This window comes from Salmo salar, chromosome ssa14 (assembly GCF_905237065.1).
Source record: "Salmo salar chromosome ssa14, Ssal_v3.1, whole genome shotgun sequence".
Taxonomy (NCBI): Eukaryota; Metazoa; Chordata; class Actinopteri; order Salmoniformes; family Salmonidae; genus Salmo; species Salmo salar.
In genome coordinates this window covers 56,190,969-56,217,922 of record NC_059455.1, presented here as the reverse complement: position 1 = coordinate 56,217,922, position 26,954 = coordinate 56,190,969, and the positions used below count along the sequence as shown (strand labels likewise).

The following is a 26,954-nucleotide window of genomic DNA, read 5'->3' as shown; positions in this document are numbered from 1 at the left end:
ATCCCCTGCTGATTTTGTACGTTTGCCCACTGACAAAGAAATGATAAGTCTATAATTTTAATGGTAGGTTTATTTGAACAGTGAGAGACAGATTAACAACAAAAAAATCCAGAAAAACGCATGTCAAAAATGTTATAAATTGATTTGGATCCAAAGACAGTCTGCAAATTGAGCTGGATGAACTAATTGCTCAAGCCCAGCAAACAAAGAAGGAAAATTACACACTCAAACAAGAACATGATACCTTACAGAACTCGGTACTAGTTAGAGGAGGAGCACAAAGACATGGCTAGACAACTGGATGGCTGGACTGAAAGACTGACGCACAGAGAGTTAAGGAGGAACTCACTGCACAAATAGCATTTTTGGCCGAGTCTAAAGAAACACATGCATCTGGACTCTCTGGGTCGTAAAGTACAATAACTTACGGCCGTAATGCTCACTCCCGAGGAAACTGAAGGAACATTGGAATTGGCGCAAAACTTTATCCTAAAATCCAATAAGAAAGCAGAAAGACTCTCAAGGGAGTTACAAGAGATCAAAGCAGACAGCGCTCAACGGAAAAGGGAAGCCTACAGGCTGCATGAGAAAATCGTGGTTTTACAGAATAAGTATGAACAGGCCAAAAGCGAGCAACAAAACTGGGTATACAAATCCCGGACATCCAACTTAAAACAAGGCCAACTGACCACTGACTTAATTGGCACCTCACAGGAACCTCTCATACGCACAGGAAACATTGACGGCCATGCTATGGGCGACAATACCTACCCAGGTAATGGTGAGCCCAGAGAAAGGAAGGGTACATCAACGACAAATCTCCACACTTCTCCACACAACAGCGATGCTGACTCTGAAGGGAAAAACCCAGTCCCTGATAATCGTCGCTCAACCAGTAAGGAGGAACCATGAGCCTACCGAATAATGCTAAACCAACTGAACGAGGAGTATAGATCAGTGGTTCCCAAACTTTTTATAGTCCCGTACCCCTTCAAAAATTCAACCTCCAGCTGCATACCCCTTTTAGCACCAGGGTCAGCGCACTCTCAAATGTTGTTTTTTGCCATCATTGTATGCCTGCCACACACGCACACACACACACACACACACACTATAAGATACATTTATTAAACATAAGAATGAGTGTGAGTTTTTGTCACAACCCGGTTCGTGTGAAGTGACAAAGAACTCTTAGCAACCAGGGCACAAATAATAATTTTGCTTTTTATTTAACCATCTTACATATAAAACCGTATTTGTTCATCAGAAATTGTGAATAATTCACCACAGGTTAATGAGAAGGGTGTGCTTGAAAGGATACACATAACTCTGCAATGTTGGGTTGTATTGCAGAGTCTCAGTTTTAAATCATTTCCCACACACAGTCTGTGCCTGTATTTCGTTTTCATGCTGGTGAGGGCAGAGAATCCACTCTCACATAGGTACGTGGTTGCAAAGGGCATCAGTGTATTAACAGCGTGATTAGCCAAGGCAGGGTACTCTGAGCGCAGCCCAATCCAGAAATCTGGCAGTGGCTTCTGATTAAATTACATTTTCACAGAACCACTTGTTGCAATTTCGATGAGGCTCTCTTGTTCAGATATCAGTAAGTGGACTGGAGGCAGGGCATTAAAGGGATAACGAATCCAGTTGTTTGTGCCATCTGTTTCGGGAAAGTACCTGCGTAATTGCGCACTCAAATCACTCAGGTGCTTCGCTACATCCCTTTTGACATTATCCGTAAGCTTGAGTTCATTTGCACACAAAAAAAATCATACAATTGTCGTGTCTTTGGGCACCATTAACTGAAGACATGTTTATCAAAATAACTCCCTGTAATTATTATCACGCGATTAAACTGATTAATCGTTTAACTGTAATTAACTAGGAGATCGGGGCACCAAGGAAAATATTCAGATTACAAAGTTATAATTTTCCTAATATAACTTTCCTATATTATAACATTATTTATTATATTATATTATAGTATAGGCCGATTATCTTCTGGTTTAAATGGTGTATTTTACCTCACGTCCAGTCTCATTCCAAACGTCGTAAATTGTTGTATCTGCACGAACCCAGCCTTTACTAAGAGTCATCCATACATCAATTGTTTACTAAACTGGGTAATTCACAGAAAGCATACAAACAGTTGGTTATCGTTACAAAGCATTGGTGGAGTAATGTGCCCTAGTGGGCTAAACAGGCATGGCGGCCTGTTAAACAAACAAGGGGGGTGGGGGCAGCGGAGAAGACACTACAGAGTTGATAAATATGAACAATTAATATGCTAAACCTTTGCACATGAACGCTCACTCATTCGGGAACAATTGCAATCAATATATATTTGCGCTCAGTGTGTGTCGGGATCCTTGTTGCGGAGTTCTGTTCTGTTGGAGAGTTTTGTCCGTGTTCTCTCTCTCTCTCTCTCTCGGTTAGAATGGATCTTTCAAAGTGACATTCATTAATGTCGTTATAGAATGGATGTTTCGTCAGTCTTCGCGTTCGATGATATTGAGTACTTAGCTGCAGACTAATAATTAATATCAAAGACTTGTTCTTATTCTGTCGGTATCGATAGTCTAAAAGTTAACCACGTGGTGTAGTTAACTTTCAGTAGAGGAATTGGATGGTCAAACCTATTGGCCAACTCCTAATGGAGTGGAGGCCTGGTCTGATAAAAGAAAATCAGGGTGGGGGTTTTATACGTGAACATAGAACAGGCTTGTCACATGACGCCTGGTCCTGTCTGTGTCCCTGGGGGGCGTGCTGATGACTGATTTAAGCTTTGAACAGAAATACATTCTATCACATTAACATCAGTACATAGCATCTCAACGTATTCCAAATAGCTTTATCCTTATTAATACATTTTATACAACCATTTAGATGCAAGTCCAATAGCTGAGGCTATTATTTATTTTGCTCAACACTAGATTGTTTAATTTGATTTTTGGCAGTGAAACGATGCTACTCAGGCGAGAAAAAAACCTCACCCAAATGTATAGCCTGTTTGAAAATATAAATGAAATATTTTTTGGGGAATATATATTTTTTAATGTGAATCACATTTTATTTGGCGTACCCCCGACGGCATTGCGCTTAACCCTGTTTGGGAATACCTGCTATAGACCTATGCAAAAATTGTATCCTTAAACAAACTCACTGTGAGTGATTATATCAAAGGATTGAACTCAATGTTAAACATTTATGATATCAAAGAGAAGGATAAACTCTCCGTTATCTGGAAAACAACTGGCCCAGACATCCACAAGGTCATGGCAGAGTTTCCACCTGAAGCGACAAAAACATACGCGGGCATATGCAATGATCGCAGAATGGGCGAAACGCATTGATGCCATTACAAATCTTCTGCAGGCATCTATCGTGAGACAAACACGACTAGAAAGCCCTAAAAATGATCAGAACCGTCTTAGGAAAGCATTCTATGGGGATCGGGACCTAGACCCTGTGGCTGAAAACCTGAATGTTATTCTTAGATAACTAACATGTATGCTGGGAGTCGGGAAGCAGGTACAGGGAGTGAATTTAATAAATAAACGAACATGGAACAAAACAAGAAACACGAGTAGCGTACAGACATGAAACACAGAAACAGTCAATAATGCCTGAGGAAAGAACCAAGGGGAGTGACAAATATAGGGGAGGTAATCGGGAAGGTGATGGAGTCCAGGTGAGTGTCATTAGGGGCAGGTGCGTGTAATGATAAGAACTGGCGACAGCGAGCGCCAGAGAGGAGGAGCAGGAGTAGACGTGAAATTACCCCCTCCCTGACGCACGGCTCCAGCTGCAGGATGCCAACAGAGGGAAGGTTCCGAGGACCAGGAACGGGCCAATCGCTTCTGCTGAGGCGCGGGACCCTGCAGAGCCAGCTGAGGCACGGGAACCTGTAGAGCCAGCTAAGGCGCGTGAACCAGTCGAACCGGCTGAGGCTTGGGAACCTGTCGAACCGGCTTTGGCATGGGATCCCGACGAGCCAGCTGAGGCATGGAAGCCTGATGAGCCAGCTGAGGCTTGGGAACCTGAGGAGCTTGCTCAGCCATCCCCAGTAGCTTCGGCAATGGAAGCCTTATAAGCCAACCAAGGCTTGAGAACCTGTCGAGCCAGCTGAGGCATGGAAGCCTGATGAGCCAGCTGAGGCATCCCCGGTTGCGTCGGCAGCCACTCTTGGACCCGACATCACCAGTAAAAAAGCAAAAACAATCCCTGTTGCTTCCATTTGGTGGAGCGTTATTCTGTGACGTGAACGCTGGGAGTCATGAAGCAGTGAATTAAAAAAATAAACGATCATGGAACAAAACAATAAACATGAGTAGCGTACAGACATGAAACACGGAAACAGAGTCAATAATAACTGAGGAAAGAACCAAGGGGAGTGACATATATAGGGGAGGTAATCATGAAGGTGATGGAGTCCAGGTGAGTGTCATGAGGTGTAGGTGTGCGTAACGATGGTGGCAGGTGTGCATAATAATCAGAAAACGGGTGACAATGAGGGCCAGAGAGGAGGAGTGGGAGTAGACATGACAATAACATGCAAGTAACCCTCAGAAGTTTTCTGAAAGTACACGAATACATACAAAGTAATGTTGTCACCGCATGCATTCCCGAGACCTTGCCCATGAACGTGGGAAAGCATGGAAAAGCCAGACAGACAAAACTTACGCACACTAAGCCCATAAGTGTTTCTCCTCGAAACAACCTCCTTGCTCCAGTTGAAAGGGAAGAAACTTCCACAGCAAAGACCTCACCCAACTCACTCCAATCAGAACTAAGACAGAAACTCAAGATACCAGAATACCAAACAAAATAGAGACCAAACCAAAGGGTCAAAGCACATCCAAAACACCGATGGAGACATGGACTGGGCTCAGAACCAACCACCCATGGAGTGGAATCCAAACCAACCACCCAGGGACTGGTTTCCAAAGTAACCACCCAGTGACTGGTCTCGGAACCCAGTGCCCAGGGAATACAGTACCAACCAATCACCAAAAGAAAGGCTTTCATCCAAGAGACAACCCCTCAATCCTAAAGGTTGACATGAACCAACCACCCCTCAGACAGTTCTGAGATCTCCCGAGAAAAAATTATGTTATGGGCATTTATGTGCCTATCACCCTTGAAGGTATAATGATGTGCGAAGCATTATTAGATACGGGGGCTGAAATCAGCCTCATGTCACAGACCTTATTCAGCAACGTCCAGAGGATGGCTGGATCCCAGGGTAGGTGGCTTAGAGTAGAGAGGTGTGACTTTATCATAACAAGCTCCACTCAAGACGAGTCTCCGATCACACAAAAAAAGTCTGGATTAAAATGACCTTTGAGGAAATTAAGTGGTACATCCTGTCCTTGGCTCTAAATTAGAGATTGAATAGCTTCCAGTTTGGCAAAACCTACTGAACAGGTTGGCCCCACTAATTGACTGAAGCCAAAATCAATTGTGGGCTCAAGTCAGAGATCCTGATATCATGACACCACATGACCTCCAGGGCATACACTGTGATGTGGTTAAGGCAGACAACACTGCTAACCACTCCGTCGATGCAGATCTTTACATGGCAGAGGAGCTATGGGAATCTGGTGGCACCCACTTGCAACACTCAAACCCATACAGATCAGTTGCCTAAGCTATCCTCGACGCCAGATTAGAACTGGCCTACCACCAAATGCCTTGGGGAAAGATAAACATTCCTCTGTGCTTTAGAACAACCTATATCTAAGCTTTACTGCCCACGTGTTGTAAATGGGGTACAAATAGAGGGAAAATGTACGTGATAATGGCACTGTGGTCAGAGAAATCGTCCATCAGTAAATCATTGTATGATTTTTTATGATTCAATTCCTTTTTTATGATTCAATTTATGACTCCATCTTGCCATCACCCCATAAGCTGTTTCCACAGCAACAAGAGTGTGTGCCACAAAACTCCAACTTCACAAAAGGAGTTTAAACAGTACATGCTTGTTGTGCCAAACCTGACCCACTCTGTTTACATTGGTGCAGACATACTAGTGCGATTAGGGACACAGCTAGACACAGTAAACAACGTTCTGTGCTCACAAGCAGCTGTGGACATGATTGCTCTTTTGATTTGCAGCGCATGCGCTCCAGTCTAACAATTCCTCAAGTTATGAATGAATGGAAATCTGTCATTCATGCGAAAACACTGGGAGTCCCACTCAGACCGAATCTAAAACTAGGTCAATCACGCCAATGGCGACAGCTAGTCTTACTGGGGTCCGACACATAACGGAAAAGACACTGCAGACAAAAATACAACATGTATTTTGTGTGTGTGTGTGTGTGTGTGTGTGTGTGTGTGTGTGTGTGTGTGTGTGTGTGCATCTATCAGTTACACATGCAGTACATATACTCAACAAGTAGGTCGCATTGGAGAGAGGTGTTGTGCCGTGAAGTGCTGCTTTATTTGATTTTTGAAACCAGGTTTGCTTTTCACTTATGCTATATAAGATGGAAGGGAGTTCCATGCATGGCTCTGTATATACTGTATGTTTCCTTGAATTTGTTGTGGATCTGGGGATTGTTAAAAGACCCCTGGTGGCATGTCTGGTGGGGTAAGTGTGTGTGTCAGTGCTGTGTATAATTTGACTATGCAAACAATTTGGAATTTCCAACACGCAGTCAGTCTTCCTCAACTCTCAGCCAAGAGAGACTGGCTGTTGGAAGTTTACATACACCTTAGCCAAATACATTTAAACTCAGGTTATTGAGAGAAAAGGGGCCTAGGAAGCCCTAAGAAGTTTTAATTTTAATAACAAACTGTAAATACGAATAAAATTGTTAAATTACGAGCCTAGTTGATTTAGCCACAGAAAAAGCCAGGAACCTTCCCGCTTGCCATGATTGCCTATGTAACAGTGTAGGTTCCGTCCCTCTCTTCGCCCCAACCTGGGCTCGAACCAGGGACCCTTGCACACATCAACAACTGACACCCACGAAGCATCGTTACCCATCGCGCCACAAAAGCCACGGCCCTTGCAAAGCAAGGGGAACAACCACTTCAGGTCTCAGAGCGAGTGACGTCACTGATTGAAATGCTATTAGCGCGCACCACCGCTAACTAACTAGCCATTTCACATCGGTTACACCTAGTTAAATAAAGGTTAAATAAAAATAAATAAAAACATTTTTGCTGAGATAATGGATGGACTGGGCATGCCGAGAAATGAGTTTTGGATTGGTCTGCCATGTAACGCGCTTCTGTCTATAACATGAGCTGGTCAGTATGTGCAGGTAATCCTTTTTAATGTGGCTTTTTTTTTTAAGATATCACGTACTGTAATAGAACTGCAAATGTGTTGCAAAAGTGTTGCTCTCCACTTTCTGGAGGACCGAGTTTTGATATCTGTGGAATGCACGGTGGAAATAGAGTATGATAGCTAAGGAGATGGAGAAAATTCTGGCATTTGATTGCAAATATGCAGACGGAGTCGAAAAGAGAAAACACAAAAGTCTGCTGTATAAAACACCTGTCTCCGGATTACATGGCAACCATGGCATCTGTGAAAGACGTGTGTACGGGTAAGATAGGCTCGCTAGCTACATTTTCAGATATTACACGTTGCTAATTTTGTCAGAAAGTTATTTTCATTTCAAGTTAAAGTTTACTGTTAACTAGCTAGCTAACGTTAGCTGGCTGGCTTGCTAGCTAACGTTACATGTATGATCTGTGTAGTAATATTATTCGTATCTTAGAGCCATTTGCATTGCTGGTTATAGCCTAATGTTAGCTAGCTAGCTAACATTGAACCTGGTTGGTTAGCTACCTGCAGATAAATGCAAGGTAGTAACGTTATGAGTTGGGATTATGGTTAATTGTTTAGCTAGCTAGCTACAGGTTTGCAATGAATGACTATGCAAGTAACCATTTCAATAGAATGTTCATAATGTCACTACGACAACTGTCGATAGACGTAGTTGGTAAATTTGCTCTGGCTATCTGATCCAATTTCAGAGCACTCGTCTGAGTGTGCCAAAGCTCATAATAAGTGACGAATTTACGAACGCTCAACACCCGTTGAAAATGGCCGGTGTCAGTAAACATAGGCAAAATAGCATAATTAAATTGTTGGCAGCAGCACAGTTGCAGTCACCAATGCTATGGATAACATAAAAACAGCATAACCAGCTCTGCTAGAGCGAGTAAAATGGTCAGAGTGAGCTGTTCCCTCATTTGTGTCTGAAAGTTTCTAGCAAGCTAGCCAACGTCAGCCAGTTAGCTTGGGTGTTTGACTGCTGTTGTTAGGTCAAAATGCTCAGATCAACCCTACTCCTCGTTCAGTGTTCAGTGTGCGCTCTGAGCGCTTCGAGAGCGAAACACTATGAATTTACAATCGGAGTTTACGAATGCATAGAGCTCACACTGGCACTCCAGATTGAATTTGTGAACACACCGTAGTATAAACAAGCCTTTAATCTTGAAATCTTTTGTTGTTTGGTACATGGCCTCACATGTGAATCCTTAAAGAGCTGTGTTGGGCTAAAGCTTAAGAGGGGGTGAACGAACGATGCAGAATGGGTGTAGGCAAAGAAGAGCTCTCCAGTAGGTGTACCAAAACATTCAAAGGACCTCTGCGTTCATCCACCTCTGGCCTGCTCGCCTCGGATAGGATAAAGTAATCCTTCTAACCCCCCCCCCCCCCAAAAAAGATATAGATGTACTATTGTAAAGTGGTTGTTCCACTGGATACCATAAGGTGAATGCACCAATTTGTAAGTTGCTCTGGATAAGAGCGTCTGCTAAATGACGTAAATGTAAATGTAAATGATTTTCTCAAAAGTGAGGTACAAGTTTATCAACCTTCAAAGAACTGCTTTCAAAGCAGTTCTTCAACTGTAGTGTATGATAAACAATTTTCTAGCTCGAGTCTACTTTTATCCAATGTAAAAACCATTTCAAATTTTGCTACATAAGACCAAATTGAGCTGGTCGGTCACATATATGAATGTTATCTGATGTTAGTGTCACGTCCTGACCAGTATAAAGGTTATTTGTTATTGTAGTTTGGTCAGGACGTGGCAGAGGGTATTTGTTTTATGTGGTTAGTGGTGGTGTTTTATGTAGTAGGGCGTTTGATTTATTATTTCCGGGTTTTTGGTCTATGTTCTATGTTTTGGTATTTCTATGTTCTTTCGGGTTTGTTGTATTTCTATGTTTAGGTTAATGGGGGGTTCGACTCTCAATTGGAGGCAGGTGCTTTCTCGTTGCCTCTGATTGAGAGTCCTATATATGGGTAATTGTTTGGGTTAGTGTTCGTGGGAGATTGTTTCTTGTTTTGCCTGTGTGAGCCTTACAAGACTGTTGTTGATCGTTCGTTCTTCTTTTGTTATTTTGGTGTTTTCTTGGTTAAAATAAAATACAAGATGAGCATCCACATTCCTGCTGCGTTTTGGTCCTCCATTCCCGACGACAACCGTGACAGTTAGCAAGTTATCGATTATTGAAGGCTACATATATTAATATGGGCTATTTCAGCCCTTCCTGAGTAGCTTTTCAAAGATAGACATAATGTGGTAAAGAGCAAACAAAGCAAAATAGAAATGTCCTTGTTTTTGAAAGAAAAGTACATTTGTCCATTAAAATACCATCAAATTGATCAGAAATACAGTGTAGACATTATTAATGTTGTAATTGACTATTGTAGCTAGAAACGTCATATTTTTTTATAGGATATCTACATAGCTGTTCAGAGGCCCATTATCAGCAACCATCACTCCTGTGTTCCAATGGCATGTTGTGTTAGCTAATCCAAGTTTATCATTTTAAAAGGCTAATTGATCATTAGAAAACCGTTTTGCAATTATGTTAGCACAGCTGAAAACTGTTGTTCTGATTAAAGAAGCAATACAACTGGCCTTCTTTAGACTAGTTGAGTATCTGGAGTATCAGCATTTGTGGGTTCGATTACAGGCTCAAAATGGCCAGAAACAAATACCTTTCTTCTGAAGCTCGTCAGTCTATTCTTGTTCTGAGAAATGAAGGCTATTCCATGTGAGAAATTGCCAAGAAACTGACAAGAAACTGAAGATCTCGTACAACGCTGTGTACTACTCCCTTCACAGAACAGTGCAAATTGGCTCTAACCAGAATAGAAAGAGGAGTGGGAGGCCCGGGTGCACAACTGAGCAAGAGCACAAGTACATTGGAGTGTCTAGTTTGAGAAACAGATGGCTCACAAGTCCTCAACTGGCAGCTTCATTAAATAATACCTGCAAAACACCAGTTTCGACGTCAACAGTGAAGAGGCGACTCCGGGATGCTGGCCTTCTAGGTAAAGTTGCAAAGAAAAAGCCATATCTCAGACTGACCAATAAAAAGAAAAGATTAAGATGTGCAAAAGAACAGAGACACTGGACAGAGGAACTCTGCAATCCACAACAATGTTGCTCTGTCTTGATTGTCCCTCGACAATCTGATTCTTCTGCCGTTGTCATGGATTCACATACAGAACTGATGTCCTCTCTCAATGACTAACAGATTGCTGTCATCTTGCCATTTTCATGTTTAAACTCATCGAGCTGACCCTGGGAGAACTGCAAACTGTTGTTCACATCCTGGACCTCTATGGTCAGGTCGTCTATTATTTTATTTGTTGACTACACCAGTATTTGGACATAAAACTTAACCTGTTAGGGCTAGGGGGCAGTATTGACACGGCCGGATAAAAAGCATACCCGATTTAATCTGGTTACTACTCCTGCCCAGTAACTAGAATATGCATATAATTATTGGCTTTGGATAGAAAACACCCTAAAGTTTCTAAAACTGTTTGAATGGTGTCTGTGAGTATAACAGAACTCATATGGCAGGCCAAAACCTGAGAAGATTCCATGCAGGAAGTGGCCTGTCTGACAAGTTGTGTTTCATCTTGGCTCTTTTTATTGAAGACTGAGGATCTTTGCTATAACGTGACACTTCCTACGGCTCCCATAGGCTCTCAGAGCCCGGGAAAAAGCTGAACGATATCGAGGCAGCCTCTGGCTGAAACACTTTATCGCTTTTGGCAAGTGGCCGATCAGAGTACTATGGGCTTAGGCGCGTGCCCGAGTCGACCCCATGCTTTATTTTCTTTTGTCTGTTTACCTAAACGCAGATTCCCGGTCAGAATATTATCGCTTTTTTATGAGAAAAATGGCATAAAAATTGATTTTAAACAGCGGTTGACATGCTTCGAAGTACGGTAATGGAATATTTAGAATTTTTTTTGTCACGAATTGCGCCATGCTCGTCACCCTTATTTACCCTTTCGGATAGTGTCTTGAACGCATGAACAAAACGCCGCTATTTGGATATAACGATGGATTATTTTGGACCAAACCAACATTTGTTATTGAAGTAGAAGTCCTGGGAGTGCATTCTGACGAAGAACAGCAAAGGTAATCCAATTTTTATTATAGTAAATCTGAGTTTGGTGAGGGCCAAACTTGGTGGGTGTCAAATTAGCTAGCCCGTGATGGCGAGCTATCTACTCAGAACATTGCAAAATGTGCTTTTGCCGAAAAGCTATTTTAAAATCGGACATAGCGATTGCATAAAGGGGTTCTGTATCTATAATTCTTAAAATAATTGTTATGTTTTTTGTGAACGTTTATCGTGAGTAATTTAGTAAATTCACCAGAAGTTTGCGGTGGATATGCTAGTTCTGAACGTCACATGCTAATGTAAAAAGCTGGTTTTTGATATAAATATGAACCTGATTGAACAAAACATGCATGTATTGTATAACATAATGTCCTAGGAGTGTCATCTGATGAAGATCATCAAAAGTTAGTGCTGCATTTAGCTGTGGTTTGGGTTTATGTGACATTATATGCTAGCTTGAAAAATGGGTGTCTGATTATTTCTGGCTGGGTACTCTGCTGACATAATCTAATGTTTTGCTTTCGTTGTAAAGCCTTTTTGAAATCGGACAGTGTGGTTAGATTAACGAGAATCTTGTCTTTAAAATGGTGTAAAATAGTCATGTTTGAGAAATTGAAGTAATTGCATTTCTAAGGTATTTGAATAACGCGCCACGGGATTCCACTGGCTGTACCCTAGAGAGGTTAACAGAGATAAATCCATCATGCCACACCTCATTGGCGAGGTCTCTTAGCTCATGGGGTGACATCGTATCGTCATACGCTTTGCGTATGATCACAAATGATCTGAGGGATCTCTGCATGTTGTCTAGGAATAAGGTTTTTCAATTATCCTCTTCCTATGCACTGGGTGTATACGCCCTTGGAAAGAGGGCCCATTTCATCCTATCATAGTAAGTTCTAGGGTCCTCGTGGTATCCTGGTTTTACCTGAATGGCTTTCAAGAAAGATTCTGTGAAGTCATATTTAACCTCTCTAGGGTAGGTGGCACCAAATCGTCCCACCTACGTAACAGCCAGTGGAATCCTGTGGCGCGTTATTCAAATACCTTAGAAATTCTATTACTTCAATTTCTCAAACATATGACTATTTTACAGCATTTTAAAGACAAGACTCTCGTTAATCTAACCACACTGTCCGATTTCAAAAAGGCTTTACAACGAAAGCAAAACATTAGATTATGTCAGCAGAGTACCAAGCCAGAAATAATCAGACACCCATTTTTCAAGCTAGCATATAATGTCACAAAAACCCAGAAGACAGCTAAATGCAGCACTAACCTTTGATGATCTTCATCAGATGACAACCCTAGGACATTATGTTATACAATACATGCATGTTTTGTTCAATCAAGTTCATATTTATATCAAAAACCAGCTTTTTACATTAGCATGTGACGTTCAGAACTAGCATACCCCCCGCAAACTTCCGGTGAATTCACTAACAATTTACTAAATTACTCACGATAAACGTTCACAAAAAGCATAACAATTATTTTAAGAATTATAGATACAGAACTCCTCTATGCACTCGATATGTCCGATTTTAAAATAGCTTTTTGGTGAAAGCACATTTTGCAATATTCTAAGTACATCAGCCCAGCCATCACGGGCTAGCTATTTAGACACCCGGCAAGTTTAGCACTCACCAATATCAGATTTACTATTACAAAAGTTTGATTACCTTTTGTTGTCTTTGTCAGAATGCACTCCCAGGACTGCTACTTCAATAACAAATGTTGGTTTGGTCGAAAATAATCCATCGTTATATCCGAATAGCGGCGTTTTGTTCATGCGTCCCAGACACTATCCGAAATGGCGCAATTCGTGACAAAAAAAATCTAAATATTCCATTACTGTACTTCGAAGCATGTCAACCGCTGTTTATAATCCATTTTTATGCCATTTTTCTCGTAAAAAAGCAATAATATTCCGACCGGGAATGTCCATTTAGCTAAACAGAGGAAAGAAAACAAAGCTTTCGGTACTCACAGTACTGTAACCAGCCACTACCCAAACGCGCTACTTTGTTTCAGCCAGAGCCTGCAAAGCCACGATTCAGCGTTTTGCCACCTTCTGAGAGCCTATGGCAGCCGTAGGAAGTGTCACGGGACAGCTAAGATCCTCACTCTTCAATAAACAGAGACAAGAAGAACGACACCTTGTCAGACAGGCCACTTCGTGCATGAAATCTTCTCAGGTTTTTGCCTGCCATATGAGTTCTGTTATACTCACAGACACCATTCAAACAGTTTTAGAAACTTTAGGGTGTTTTCTATCCAAAGCCAATAATTATATGCATAATCTAGTTACTGGGCAGGAGTAGTAACCAGATTAAATCGGGTACGTTTTTTATCCAGCCGTGTCAATACTGCCCCCTAGCCCTAACAGGATAAAACTTCTTCAGGATTGGTGGGTCCCCTGCGGGACTGTTGAGCTAATGTAGGCTAATGCGATTAGCATGAGGTTCTAAGTAACAAGAACATTTCCCAGGACATAGACATATCTGATATTGGCAGAAAGCTTAAAATTCTTGTTAATCTAACTGCACTGTCTAATTTACAGTAGCTATTACAGTGAAAGAATACCATGCTATTGTTAGAGGAGAGTGCACAGTTTTGAACATGAAAAGTTATTAATAAACAAATAAGGCTCATTTGGGCAGTCTTGATACAACATTTTGAACAGAAAAGCAATGATTAATTGGATCAGACTAAAACTTTGCACATACACTTCTGCCATTATGGCCTTTCTCTTGCATTTCAAAGATGATGGTACAAAGAATAGTTTTTTTTTTCTTTGTATTATCTTTTACCAGATCTAATGTGTTATATTCTCCTACATTCCTTTCACATTTCTACAAACTTCAAAGTGTTTCCTTTCAAATGGTACCAAGAAAATGCATATCCTTGTTTCAGGGCCTGAGCTACAGGCAGTTAGATTTGGGTATGTCATTTTAGGCGAAAATTGAAAAAAGGGGGCCGATCCTTACCTGTAATATATTCATGTTAAGTTCCACACCCGTCCTATGGTTGATTACCTAGAGAGTAATCCTGACCTGTATCTGACCCCAAATCTAATCATCTGTCCCGGTAAACCCTTCATCTGAGATCATGCAGATTGTCTGTGCGGCCTAGAGCCGTTTTCTGAGGATGAACGATGTCAAGCTGCGGTGTCCGCTAAGGATGACGTAACAGCCACGCAGGTTGAGATAGCTGGCAATTCGTGGCTCGTCAGTACCCCGTCCAGCCACGTTATAGTCACATATGATCGTCATGACACTGTCCCTAAGCTGCCCCTCCCAAATCCAACTAGAAGGAGATATAGTACACCTAGGTGATGTCGCGTTGTACTACTTAGACTTAGATAGACATGATAAAGTGCGAGGAAGAGGAGGGAGAGAGGTGTTTACCTTTTACCTTTTTTGCAATGCACTTTCTGAACTGTTAAAGGCAGCAATACGCAACAAAATGTTTAGTCTACTGGAAAACCACATGAAGAAGAAGAAAAAGGAGAGCGAGTTGCCACTCATAGGCTGGACAATAGAATGAGTCAAAATTCACCCAAGGCTGAAAATGGCAAAAGAACGTTGGCTAAGCTGGAACACTTGCGCGAGCCCATAGCAAATGAATGGAATGGAACGTTCGCAGAGGCTGTTTTGACTGGAGTGATGTTTACATTACATTTACATTTAAGTCATTTAGCAGACGCTCTTATCCAGAGCGACTTACAAATTGGTGCATTCACCTTATGATATCCAGTGGAACAACCACTTTACAATAGTGCATCTAAATCTTTTAAGGGGGGGGGGTTAGAAGGATTTCTTTATCCTATCCTAGGTATTCCTTAAAGAGGTGGGGTTTCAGGTGTCTCCGGAAGGTGGTGATTGACTCCGCTGTCCTGGCGTCGTGAGGGAGCTTGTTCCACCATTGGGGTGCCAGAGCAGCGAACAGTTTAGAATTCCATTTCGCCTAAATGGCATCAAAAATGTAGCCCTTTTTATTTTACCACTACAATCTGTTCTTAGGACAAAACTGAAAAATAACAACTTGTGTAAAAATTTAACATCCGCACCTTGATGGTGCCAAGTGTGCTTATGTTTGCATAACGAGGAAGTAGGAAAGAAATGGCAACTTCTGACTATTTCTGGTCTAGCGTTTGATGACATCGAGATACACTGCCCAGCCTTACATAATTCAAGAGAGGAGATTCTCATTATTAAAATGGTGTCCGAATTGAAAAAATGTAAATACACACATTGCGAGATATTTGGCGAAATATACCAACATGCTTCTCCATAGGAAAACAATGGGGGGAGCTCAGCGTTCCAAGGGCAAAAGGTATTTCGGGGCTAGCGTTTGATGACAACGAGATACACTGTCCAGCCTTACATAATTAGAAAGAGGAGATTCTCATGATTAAAATGGTGTCCAATAAAAAAAAATCTAAATATACACATTGCGAGATATTTGGGGAAATAGACAGACATACCTATATTTCCCAATAGTAAACAATGGGACGACCTCAGAGTTCCATGAGTCATTTTTTGTTGTTTACATTTTAACTATAAACAATGTGAGCAGGTCTCCATTGCCAACAATAGCAAAGCAGGAATTGTGACATAGTATAATAAACTTGGATTAGAACGTTCGGAAGGCGAGTTGGTGCCACAGTGTTCAATAGAACTAATAGGAGCTGGCAGGGTGAAAAATGCCCTAAAATAAGGCCTGTTTTTTCGTGATTACTTCAAAACTACGGCAGGCAGCTGGGATATATGGTAATATTATGAAACTGGGCTCCACCGCGGATGCAATGAAATAGTTTTTATTAGAAAAAAGCATTGTTAAAAATGTAATGTGTCCAGCCGACCACTCAGCAGGCGGGGGAGGGGCTGTGCTTATGCCGTGAACGAGTAACACAGGGAGCAGGGAGGGAGGAGGGTGGGAGAAACGATGAACAGCAACCAACCAAGCCGACTCGCGCTATATTTGAATAATAGCTGCCGTAGGTAGGTTATTTATCATCCAATAGGAGCATGTAGTACCTGTCTTGACTGCATCAAATTGGGAGATGCTAGTTAAGCTAGCTAGATAGGAAGGCTAATTGAAGCTGCATGTGCTTTCTTGTCCTACAGTTACAAATAACAACAACTCCATTCAGAATATTACATAGCAGCCTACCTGTTGGCTCTTGGTCGTTGTAGCCTATCCTTCTCCTTTAACTTAGAATTCTGTCATTTTAATTCAATATTCTATTGATTAGATATCTCCTAACTTTTGCCACACACTGAGGCTCCATGACTGTAGCCTATTGCCACTTTGATGACTTGTGATTGGCCAACAAAAAGCTACACGCGCCACTCTCGTGAAAAGACAGGGGGGAATAGTCAATTATTATGAACCAGTCCACTTGTTTCTAATATGAGTTGGATTATATTAATATTGATATGAAATATATGTATATGTATGGAAATAAGTTATTGATCTATTATATATGGATTCATGATGTATGATTTTTGTCAACAATTTTCCCTCATTTACCTGGGTACAGAGGCCAGGCAAAAACCCCTCCCTCCCCATTTCCCTTGCAACTTTGAAGCTTCCCGCAGTTGAATCAGTCCACTATGCTGTTCCAACCTGCTGATGCAAGACAGAATGAGAAGCTGAGCAGCCCACGACAGCGGGTCGTTAGGGGGGGACCTCGAGGGTCCTCAAAAGGATAATACATTTTTTTTTTTATTATTCCCAGCTCATGAGGCCCCTTGATGATATGAGGCCTGAGGCAATTGTAACTCCACCAGTAACAGCACCGTAACAGCAGGGGCCCGCCAAATGGTTTGCCTTGCTTTTAATGGACAGAATCCAGACCGTTCATATGGAATCAGGAGAACATCCTTGCTTTTTTACATAAGGATCTAGGCTGGGAGGCAAGAAGGAAACTGATACTCTGAACAATGACTCACCTTTCCTGGTGGGCAAAGGATGTATCCATCAATAATGAAACAATATTCAATTCCCTAAGGAATTCCCTAAGGGATTCTTCACCCTGGGGCTGGGTGCACCTCCTGCTACCACGTAACATGCTACCAAAGAACATTTCAGCCAATCAAGCAAGGAGCCTCAGCACTTAGCCTCGACCTCACTTACCTCACTGTCCATTCAAACTAAACTATCAAAGCTGGTGTGAATAATAGCCATGGCCGACTGAAATCCTTCTGCTGCTCAGACGTCAGCGTAGTTGGTAACTGGAAAGTGGCCCTTGCTTATTGATTCCTCCCCACCCCCCCGATCTCAATGAGTGGGGGCCAAACACCAATATTGGAATTTGAACGATTGTCCTCTGCTCTCGCTTCGATCTCAGTTGGACGAAGACACCAACCTGGAACTGTTTGAACAGGGACCTTTCGCACTGAAAGGATGTTTGTGAATCCGAGAGATTGAGCTATTACCGGATTACACGTTAGCACATTCAATGCAGCCCTTCCTCACTCCTTTAATCCCTATTGGTGTAACTTTCTTTCACTTAAATTCCCTGCTTTGTCTCGTTTAGAATCATCGTGATTATAGTTTTTCTATCCTTGTGAGTTAAAAGAAACCATCCTCCTATCCCTACCTGCTAAGAAAGTTTCCTCAGGACTTAAATGATAGGTGGTGCCCCGTTTACTGTAGAATATGGATACATTCATATTTTATATTCCATAATTATTTACCCAATTAATTAAACATTATCATAAGAACCTAAAAAGGTTATTCGGTTGTCCCTATAGGATAACCCTTTGATGAACACTTTTTGGTCCCAGGTAGAACCCTTTTTGTTCCAGGTAGAACCATTTTGGGTTCCATGTAGGACCCTTTCCACAGAGGATTCTACATGGAACCAAAAAGGGTTCTCCTATGGGGACGCCGAAGAACCCCTTTGGAACCCTTTTTTTTCTGAGAGTGTATGTATGAGCCATTTATGACCCTTGAGGTCAACTATGTCAGAGCTCTCTATTTATTTAATATACAGTACCTACTGCATTTTAGTATATGTTCTAAGTGACATTACCCTTTTCTTGCTGTGCCATAGGTGTACATTCTGTGGGGTCTGCTGTCAGAAGTATATCAATGCCAACATGGACGAGAAGTCGGTCAGCACGGTACGATACACAATGAAGGTGTTCGCAAATGGCTCAGAGACCATCATCTTTGTCTTCCTCGGCATCTCGGCAATAGATCCGTCTATATGGGTGTGGAACACAGCCTTTATCCTCCTCACACTCCTCTTCATCTTTGTGTTCAGGTTCATAGGTGAGTTTGGCTCATAATCTTTAGTATGATTTTGTGAAAGGGGGAATCAATGGAGATTCTATTCCGCTCAATCTCTATAGGATGAACAATATTGTAGTTTGGAAGTTCAGGCAATTGCCAATTTGCAATCCCTGTGTGTGTAGTTCAATATTATACACAAGGATTCTCATTGAAGGCTTCACATTACCAGCACTGACACGATGTGTGCGTATGCAGAGATTGGAAAAAGATGCATCTAAAAATAGCTTGTTTCAAATACGAAATACCCGACAGGCCAATTCCTTGAACGGGCGGGCCAGTCCAAGGCATTGATGCTATGGACTGGCCCGCCCGTTCCCCAGACCTGAATCCAATTGAACACATCTGGGACATCATGTCTCGCTCCATCCACCAACGCCACGTTGCACCACAGACTGTCCAGGAGTTGGCGGATGCTTTAGTCCAGGTCTGGGAGGAGATCCCTCAGGAGACCATCCGCCACCTCATCAGGAGCATGCCCAGGCGTTGTAGGGAGGTCATACAGGCACGTGGAGGCCACACACACTACTGAGCCTCATTTTGACTTGTTTTAAGGACATTACATCAAAGTTGGATCAGCCTGTAGTGTGGTTTTCCACTTTAATTTTGAGTGTAAATCCAAATCCAGACCTCCATGGGTTGATAAATTGGATTTCCATTGATTATTTTTGTGTGATTTTGTTGTCAGCACATTCAACTATGTAAAGAAAAAAGTATTTAATAAGATTATTTCTTTCATTCAGATCTAGGATGTGTTGTTTAAGTGTTCCCTTTATTTTTTTGAGCAGTATATATTTTCTCCCCAATTTCGATCTTGTCTCATCACTGCAACTCCCCAACTGACTCGGGAGAGGCAAAGTCATATATTCTCCGAAACATGACCCTCCTAACCGCACTCCTTATCACCCGCCAGCTTAACCTGGAAGTCAGCTGCAACAATGTGTCAGAGGAAACATAGGTTCAACTGGCGACCGGGGTCAGCCTGCAGGCACACGACCTGCCACAAGGAATCATTAGATCGTGATGAGCCAAGTAAAGCCTCCCCAGCCAAACCCTCTCCTAACCCGGGCCGGCGCTGGGCCATTTGTGTGCCATCCTATGCAGCACAGCCTGGGAATGAACCCGGGTCTTTAGTAACGCCTCTAGCACTGCGATGTAGTGCCTTAGACCACTGCGTCATTCGGGAGGCCCCAAATACAGTCATTAAGGTATTTTCAAAATACAAAATAAAACTATAACAATTTTCTCAGTAACGATAATCGTTTTACTTGCTATGACTTTGATGTGTAGTTTTTTTACAACTTTATTTGATGAAGACTGTTAGTTTCTATGGATAAGAGAGTCTGCTAAATGACCAAAAATATACAGAAAATAATTTACAATAGCAAAGCACACTGGATATTATTATTGGTCTCATTTCGGGGCTGGAGCTATTTAGAATAATAACGAGCATGCTTTGCGAGTGTTCATTTGAACATTTACAGTACATGTACATTTTGGTAATTTAGCTGACGCTCTCATCACACCAGTGCCATCAGACTTCTAATACCAATGCATGGTAAAGGGGACCACAAAATTGTGAACTGCAATAAAAAAATGGTACGGAAAAGTATTTAGAATTTTGAAAAGGAAAATTACAGCTCTCGAAAGTATCTTGTTACAAAGTTATTCAAAATTAATAGAATACCTATTTGAAATACTGTCGCTAGTGAAAGTCTACACACCCCACATGAAATTACTATACTATTATTCACTGTAGTGTTTTCACATTATTCTACAGTATAATAAAAAAACTCTATAGTAAGTACTACACTTGAGCAAGGGATACTACATTGTGGATTATAGTATTCTACAGTATACTACATGATTCTATAGTAAGCACTACACAATCGAGGGATAATACGGTGTGTAATATAGTATTCTACAGTATACTACACCACTCTATAGTAAGTACTGCACTCGAGCATGGGATACTACAGTGTGGAGTATAGTATTCTACAGTATACTATATGATTCTATAGTAAGCACTACACAATCGAGGGATACTACAGTGTAGAGTATAGTCGTCTAAAGTATATTACAGTTAGTACAGAATTCTATAGTAAGTACTATAATATTCTGTAGTAAACTGTAGTATTCTCCTTTAACTTTGCTCCTTTCATAATTATTTTGATCCTGACAAACTCCCAAGTCCCTGCCAGTGTCAATCATGTCCATAACATGATGCTGCCATCACAATATTTGAAGATGATCAACAACATTACATTCACTCCACATTACTTGCCTGTGTAAAAAAGTCCACTCCAAATCATCCATTCTGTTTGCAACAAGGTTGTTAAGTAATGCTGCAAGATAACACAGCAAAGAACATTTATAGTAACTTTTTATTAAAAACAGAATTAAAAACTGCGGGCTTGGGTCCAATACAACACATGGAGAAAGGTGGAACACCTAGTCAGTTGTACAACTGAATGCATTCAACTGAAATGTGTCTGCTGCATTTAACCCAACCCCTCTGAATCAGAGAGGTGCGGGGGGCTGCCTTAATCGACATCCACATCCACATGACAGAGTTTTACCTTGTCAGCTTGGGGATTTTGTTTCGGAATTCCCATAACTTGAAGAACCAAATCACAAATGTATGGTGGAGACAAACCGGCAGAACAGAAAAAAAGTGTGTGCCTTCACCCTGCATAAAAGAGCTCTCCCACTCACTCATCATTTTCAAAAGGTGCAGTGAAATACTTAATTGAAAACATCCGAAAACCAGGATTATGTAAATAACCTTGAGTTCTATATTTCAAATACTCGTTCCGTATTTCACAATGGGATTTAGTGAACTCCTGTATCGCAACATGCTCTCCAAAAGCCAAGAGGTCCCGGCACAGATGACCCTCATAGATCCCGAAACAGATCTCCCAGAGGAAACACGTCCAGTTCTCTGTAGCAGAGGGCCGTAGCAGGCCACCTCTGAAGGCCAACATCCAACTATTAGAATAAATCCTAATAGCCCCCACTATCCCAGCAGGATAGTATAGGAGAAGAGAAAGGTATCCACCTTCTGTTGAAGGCAGGTACCAAGGAGAGCATAACAGCATAGTATGAGGGTTTCGTCCACTCCAGCAAAGGTACAGACCACACTCTGGAACAAAAGGAGATGCTCTTCTGGGAAAGGCAGCAGACAGGAAGTCAGAAAGAATCCCAAGAGCCGACCATGAATAAACTATTCGACTTGAGCCACAGAGAGAGGTTAAGCAGACTACATGTAGGTAACCCAACGAAAACAGACCCCGGGGCAAACAGTGTGTTAGCAGGCGACCAAAGGAAAACGGTCCACATGCTGGTCGTGCGCAGGGCATGTAGCCAACTGGCGACCGGGGCAGACACACAGGTCAAAGGGTTCCATATGTAAGGCTGCCGTACGAGACCCTGCAAAAGCCAACCATATCAGGACTGGTCATAAGGAGGTAGAGAACCGCCTGACTGGAATGTCACTTGTTATCGAGATGAGCTCGTAGGGCGAGGTGGAAGCCTAAATCCCCCATTATGTGACACGGAGAGGGTATGAAATGGAAGTAGAAAATCCATGGTGTCTCATGGGTGAAAATCTATGGGTAGAGATTCTGCGGGGCTGTGAAAAATAGATGGGTAGATGAAAAATGGATCTTGAAGGTAATGTTTGAGCCTTTTCGAGACTGAGCCCATAGTGCATAGTGGCAGGGAGGTTAACCATGTCAACCCACGGGGCTATTGTGAGTGAGAGAGCAATTGCGTCACACCCTCCATACGGAGCCTCTGCACCATATAGCCAGATCAAGCATAAATCGGCTTTTAGGACGGCTGCAAAATCCGGATTCCTCCATGTTGTGCTTGTCCAAGCTCGATGTGCCTTAACCAGCACTTTGTCAGTAAGGGACTTATAGTATCCCACAAGCACTTACATTCCCGTAGGCAAGCTGGAACTGCGGGTAGCAGTTGTTTTATTAGGGCTGAGCTAGTGGAAACTTTTCTCCCATTGTACCGATCCCTTTCTTGGTTTCTGTTCCCCAGGGGAGCCGGCCACTCGATCTCCAGCCTGGTCGTGGCTCGGCTACAGACATCAAAGAACCCAAATTCCAGTGGAGCAATGGCGTCTTCTCTGTCTTTGGGGCTGTCCCACCTAAGAGACTGAGAGGGTGGGACCTGGTCGACCTCAATGTCAGTTGCCGCCTAAAAGAGACTGGCAAAGTTAATCTCGCCATTATCCTCATCGTCCCTTAATTTGCCTTTCCCCAAGACTGATAGAGGGCAGAATCAAGGCTATCCATGATCTCGTTCCAGCTATGCTTGGTCGTGATTTTAACCGGGCTACCGAGAGAGAGGCCCGTTTGAGCCTCTTCTTCAGATATGCCTCGGTTAGCGACTTCCAGCAATCGTAGAAGTCAAAGTCCTTGAGCGCCATCTTGGCATGTTTCTGTCCCAAGCACATGATGCACAGAACATGGGGATTTGAGTGCTGAGCAAGCTCGTTTTGGGTAGGGATGGTGGTAGCCATTGTGGAGAAAGAAGCCATGACAGCTAGCAGTGATTAGCACAAAGAGGTTTTTACATGAGCAATACTACTGTGTTGCAGGTAGAATAACATGGTTAGCTTGCCTTGCAGCATGCTAGCCAAGTTAGCATGAGCCATGCAGCCTCGGATAACTGAGCCCCAATAGCTAATGATCAGGCTAGCTAGAAAAAGTAGAAAAGTGAATTTCTACAAGAAATACGGTTACTACTCAGCCTCATGACTGGGTCCGAAGTCACACTTTTGTCAGCAATAAGCCTTGCGGGTCGCCTGTGAACTTTTAAGAGGAAAAACAAACCAGTCGTGCTAAAGGAGAGCAAGAGTTATGGAAGAGAAACAAAAATTGTCAGTGAGGAGGAGGGTGTCCTTTTTATGCAGGTTTAGGGCTTGATAAGCTTGCTAATAACATTGCTAATAATACAGTTAGCTAGCTTGCAGAAAGCCATGCTCCCGAACTTTGGCAACCAATAAGTATTTCTTAAACCTTCCGCTTTGAGCTGGATTTGTCAATGTGTAGTTCATACAAGAGAAACACAAATTGTCAGTGAGCAGGAGAGTGGCCTTTTTATGCAGGTTTAGGGCTGGATAAGCTTGTTAATAACATTGCTAATAATAAAGTTAGCTAGCTTGCATAAAGGCATGCTCCCGAACTTTGGCAACCAATAAGTATTTCTTAAACCTTCCGCTTTGAGCTGGATTTGTCAATGTGTAGTTCATACATGCATAATCTATGAGCAGAATTACTCTTACCTCAATTAGCCTTGAAATCCCTAGTTTGAAAGCTACAGTTTTTCTGGAAGCTTTGCTGCGCCATTTTCCTTAGATTTTCCCCCACGTGGGGGGGAGTTCAAGTTCAACCAATGAGCTTTAACCCTTCACCACATCACAGCAGAGCGAGTGAAAGAGAAATTATGTGGTGCAGATATCTGGACATATGTGACGTAGTACGCGATTGTTGGGGATAACTTTTGGCTCGCGAGTGCTACTTTCAGAACTACTGGCTGAAAAGTAAACAAAAGTACCATAGAATTTCTTTAACATTGACAATATGGTCAGAGTAGCTACATTATCCCTATTGATAAGGTTGTCATTGTCAAAAAACTGATGTTTTCTTTTGGTTGAAAAGGTCAAACATCACAACTCTGTAAATCTGGTAACAACATTTTCTATTGAGTTTACCACGTGTAATTCCAATTTGGAGGGTCAATCATTTCCCACTGGGAACTAGGAGCTTCTGATAACTCCGATAGCATGTGAACATGGCATAACTCTGAGGTGTGAAGACATAAGCAATCAAGACGTCTTCATGTTTTATCTTTTATTTAATTAATTAGGAAAAATACGTATCATTTTATTTCACTTTGAAAATGTGAAGTAGGTTGTATAGATCTGTATGGAAAAACTCTAATTTAATCCCTTTTTAGATGTCATTTTATGGCAGCAAAATGTGAAGACTCTGCAAGGGGGGTCTAGACTTTCACTAGGCACTGTACATGTAACAGAAATACTGCCTATCTCTGTGTGTATTTATATCACAGGGGTCTTTTTACTGACCTGGATTCTGAACCAGTACCGACTGGTTCCCTTGGACTATATTGATCAACTAGTGATGGGCTACGGTGGCCTACGAGGGGCCGTAGCCTATGGCCTTGTGCTCCTGCTGGATGAGAATAAGTACAAGGAGAAGAAACTGATGATCAGCACCACCCTCATAGTGGTGTACTTCACTGTCATGTTGCAGGTAAAATAGCTAATTTAAATGTCAAACTTCAGTCCATACATATTTCACCATTTGTAGTTTTCTTTCATACACTATATGTCTTGACCTTAACAAATAAATGTGTTAATTTCCTACCGGTTTACTATATTTTGTCCTTATTTGTTGCAGGGAATAACCATGAAACCACTGGTCACCTGGCTGAAAGTGAAGAGAGCAGCAGTGACAGAACGCACACTAGCTGAAAAAATACAGAATAGGGTAACTATCTGATAAGAAGTCTTTGTTGTTCATCAATCCCAAAGAACCAGACAACAAACCTTATATCTCTCTAATAAATCCCCAAAGTAATGTGTCTACTTTTTGTAAACTGTACTACACACTTTTTCAATCACAGGTCTGTCAAATGAATGACATAAACAGAGTTCCAAAGTTCCAAGGTTTATCAAGAGGAGAACACAAATAAATTAGTAGCAGGGCAAGATTAATGTGGACTTTAAATAAAGCACGCTCGTGATGAAACAGTGTGAGATAGCGCACTCGTGGTATAATACTCTTATAGGATAACAAACTGGTGGTAATTGGCATGAGAATGCATACTCTGCTTTTGACTCAAATAGCTCCCTCCAAAGAACAGCTAGCCCAGGAGGTCTCTAGGAAAGAGTGGTGACACAACAAACAACAAACATATAAACAAAGAAAATGTAATTAGTCCAACCTTCTAATGCAACCCCAAGTATTTTACCTGGATACCAGCTCATTTGCGTCAGGGTCATGACACAAAGCCTGCTTCAGGCTGTCTGTTGGTCCATCCCCCACTCAAAGAGAGTATTGACTGCCATTTGGATATCAGAAAAAACTACTTTGTCTGGCTTTGTCATGACGCCTGTCTGGCTGACTCTGCGTCCGAGGAAGGTAACCTCTATCTGCATGAAAATGCACTCAGCCCAGCTCTTTTGATTCAGCCCAGAACTTCCTTAACATTTTCCAACGCGGTTTCGAAACCTTGTCCCACGCACCAGTAGGTCATTGAAATACACCAAACATTGTTCCGGGCACACCTTTGAGAACCTACTCCATAAACAATGTCTTTGGTTTGTCTTCGGGTGCCAGAGGTACCTGCCAGTATCCTCTCCATAAATCCAGGGAGGAGAACCAAGCTGAGCCATCAACATAACCAAGGCATCTGTCTCTCCGAGGCAGTGGATAGGTGTCTTTCACCGTCTTGTTGCTAAGTTGCCGATAGTCAGCAGATAACCTATAGGTTCCATCCTTTTTGGGGACCATGACTATGAGGAGGCTTATCAAGGTTTGTTGGTGTCAGTAGATGCTATCTGTTCTATGAGCTCATCCGCTGTGACTTCACAGGCATAGGACATCCATCTGGCGCATTGGCAGATGGGGTGTGTGTTGCCTGTGTCAATGGTGTGCTGCACCAAGTGGGTTCGATCTACATCATTAGGGGTGACAGCAAAGCTGTGCCGGAATGTGTAAAGTAGGTCCCAGACTTGTTGTCGCTCCCACATGGCTTTGACAGTGGCGACTGCTGCTGATTCTGCGTCTGTGGTGACACTTGCCGTCTGTAGAACTGGTGTAGGCGGGGACTGTAGTTGCTCATGGGGCTCCATGGTGGTGGCTATCATTGGATAGGGGAAACATGCACTCTGCAAAGGGGGCTTCCCACTGAAGGCTAGGGCTTGTCGGTTGGCATGGTTGGTTTGCTCGTACTGGGGAAGGCAGACTCACTGAAAAGGGGGATGGGTTTATAATGTTGGAACATAATGGTATTTGTCTGGAAGTCAAGCTTTGCCTCAGTCACCCACCTGTGTCAAGACTTCACAGCGTCCCAGTATAGGAGCTCTTTCTCCAGTTACCATGCTCAAGGTTAAGCCCCAGTTGGTTAAGGGTCACTGTGGAACCTGTGTCCAGTAATGCACATGTCAAAAATAACTTGACAGCAGTTAGTGGCAAGGG

General features: G+C 42.3%; 1 protein-coding gene across 1 annotated transcript in view; it reads left to right on the top strand.

Moving 5' to 3' along the window:
* LOC106569766 (sodium/hydrogen exchanger 3) overlaps positions 1-26,954 on the top strand; it is a 65,565-nt gene that overhangs the window by 27,206 nt on the left and 11,405 nt on the right. The window contains exons 6-8 of the mRNA XM_014141359.2: positions 18,476-18,696; positions 24,802-25,004; positions 25,152-25,241. Coding sequence (XP_013996834.1) covers positions 18,476-18,696; positions 24,802-25,004; positions 25,152-25,241 — 514 coding nt within the window. The remainder of the gene's footprint in view (positions 1-18,475; positions 18,697-24,801; positions 25,005-25,151; positions 25,242-26,954) is intronic.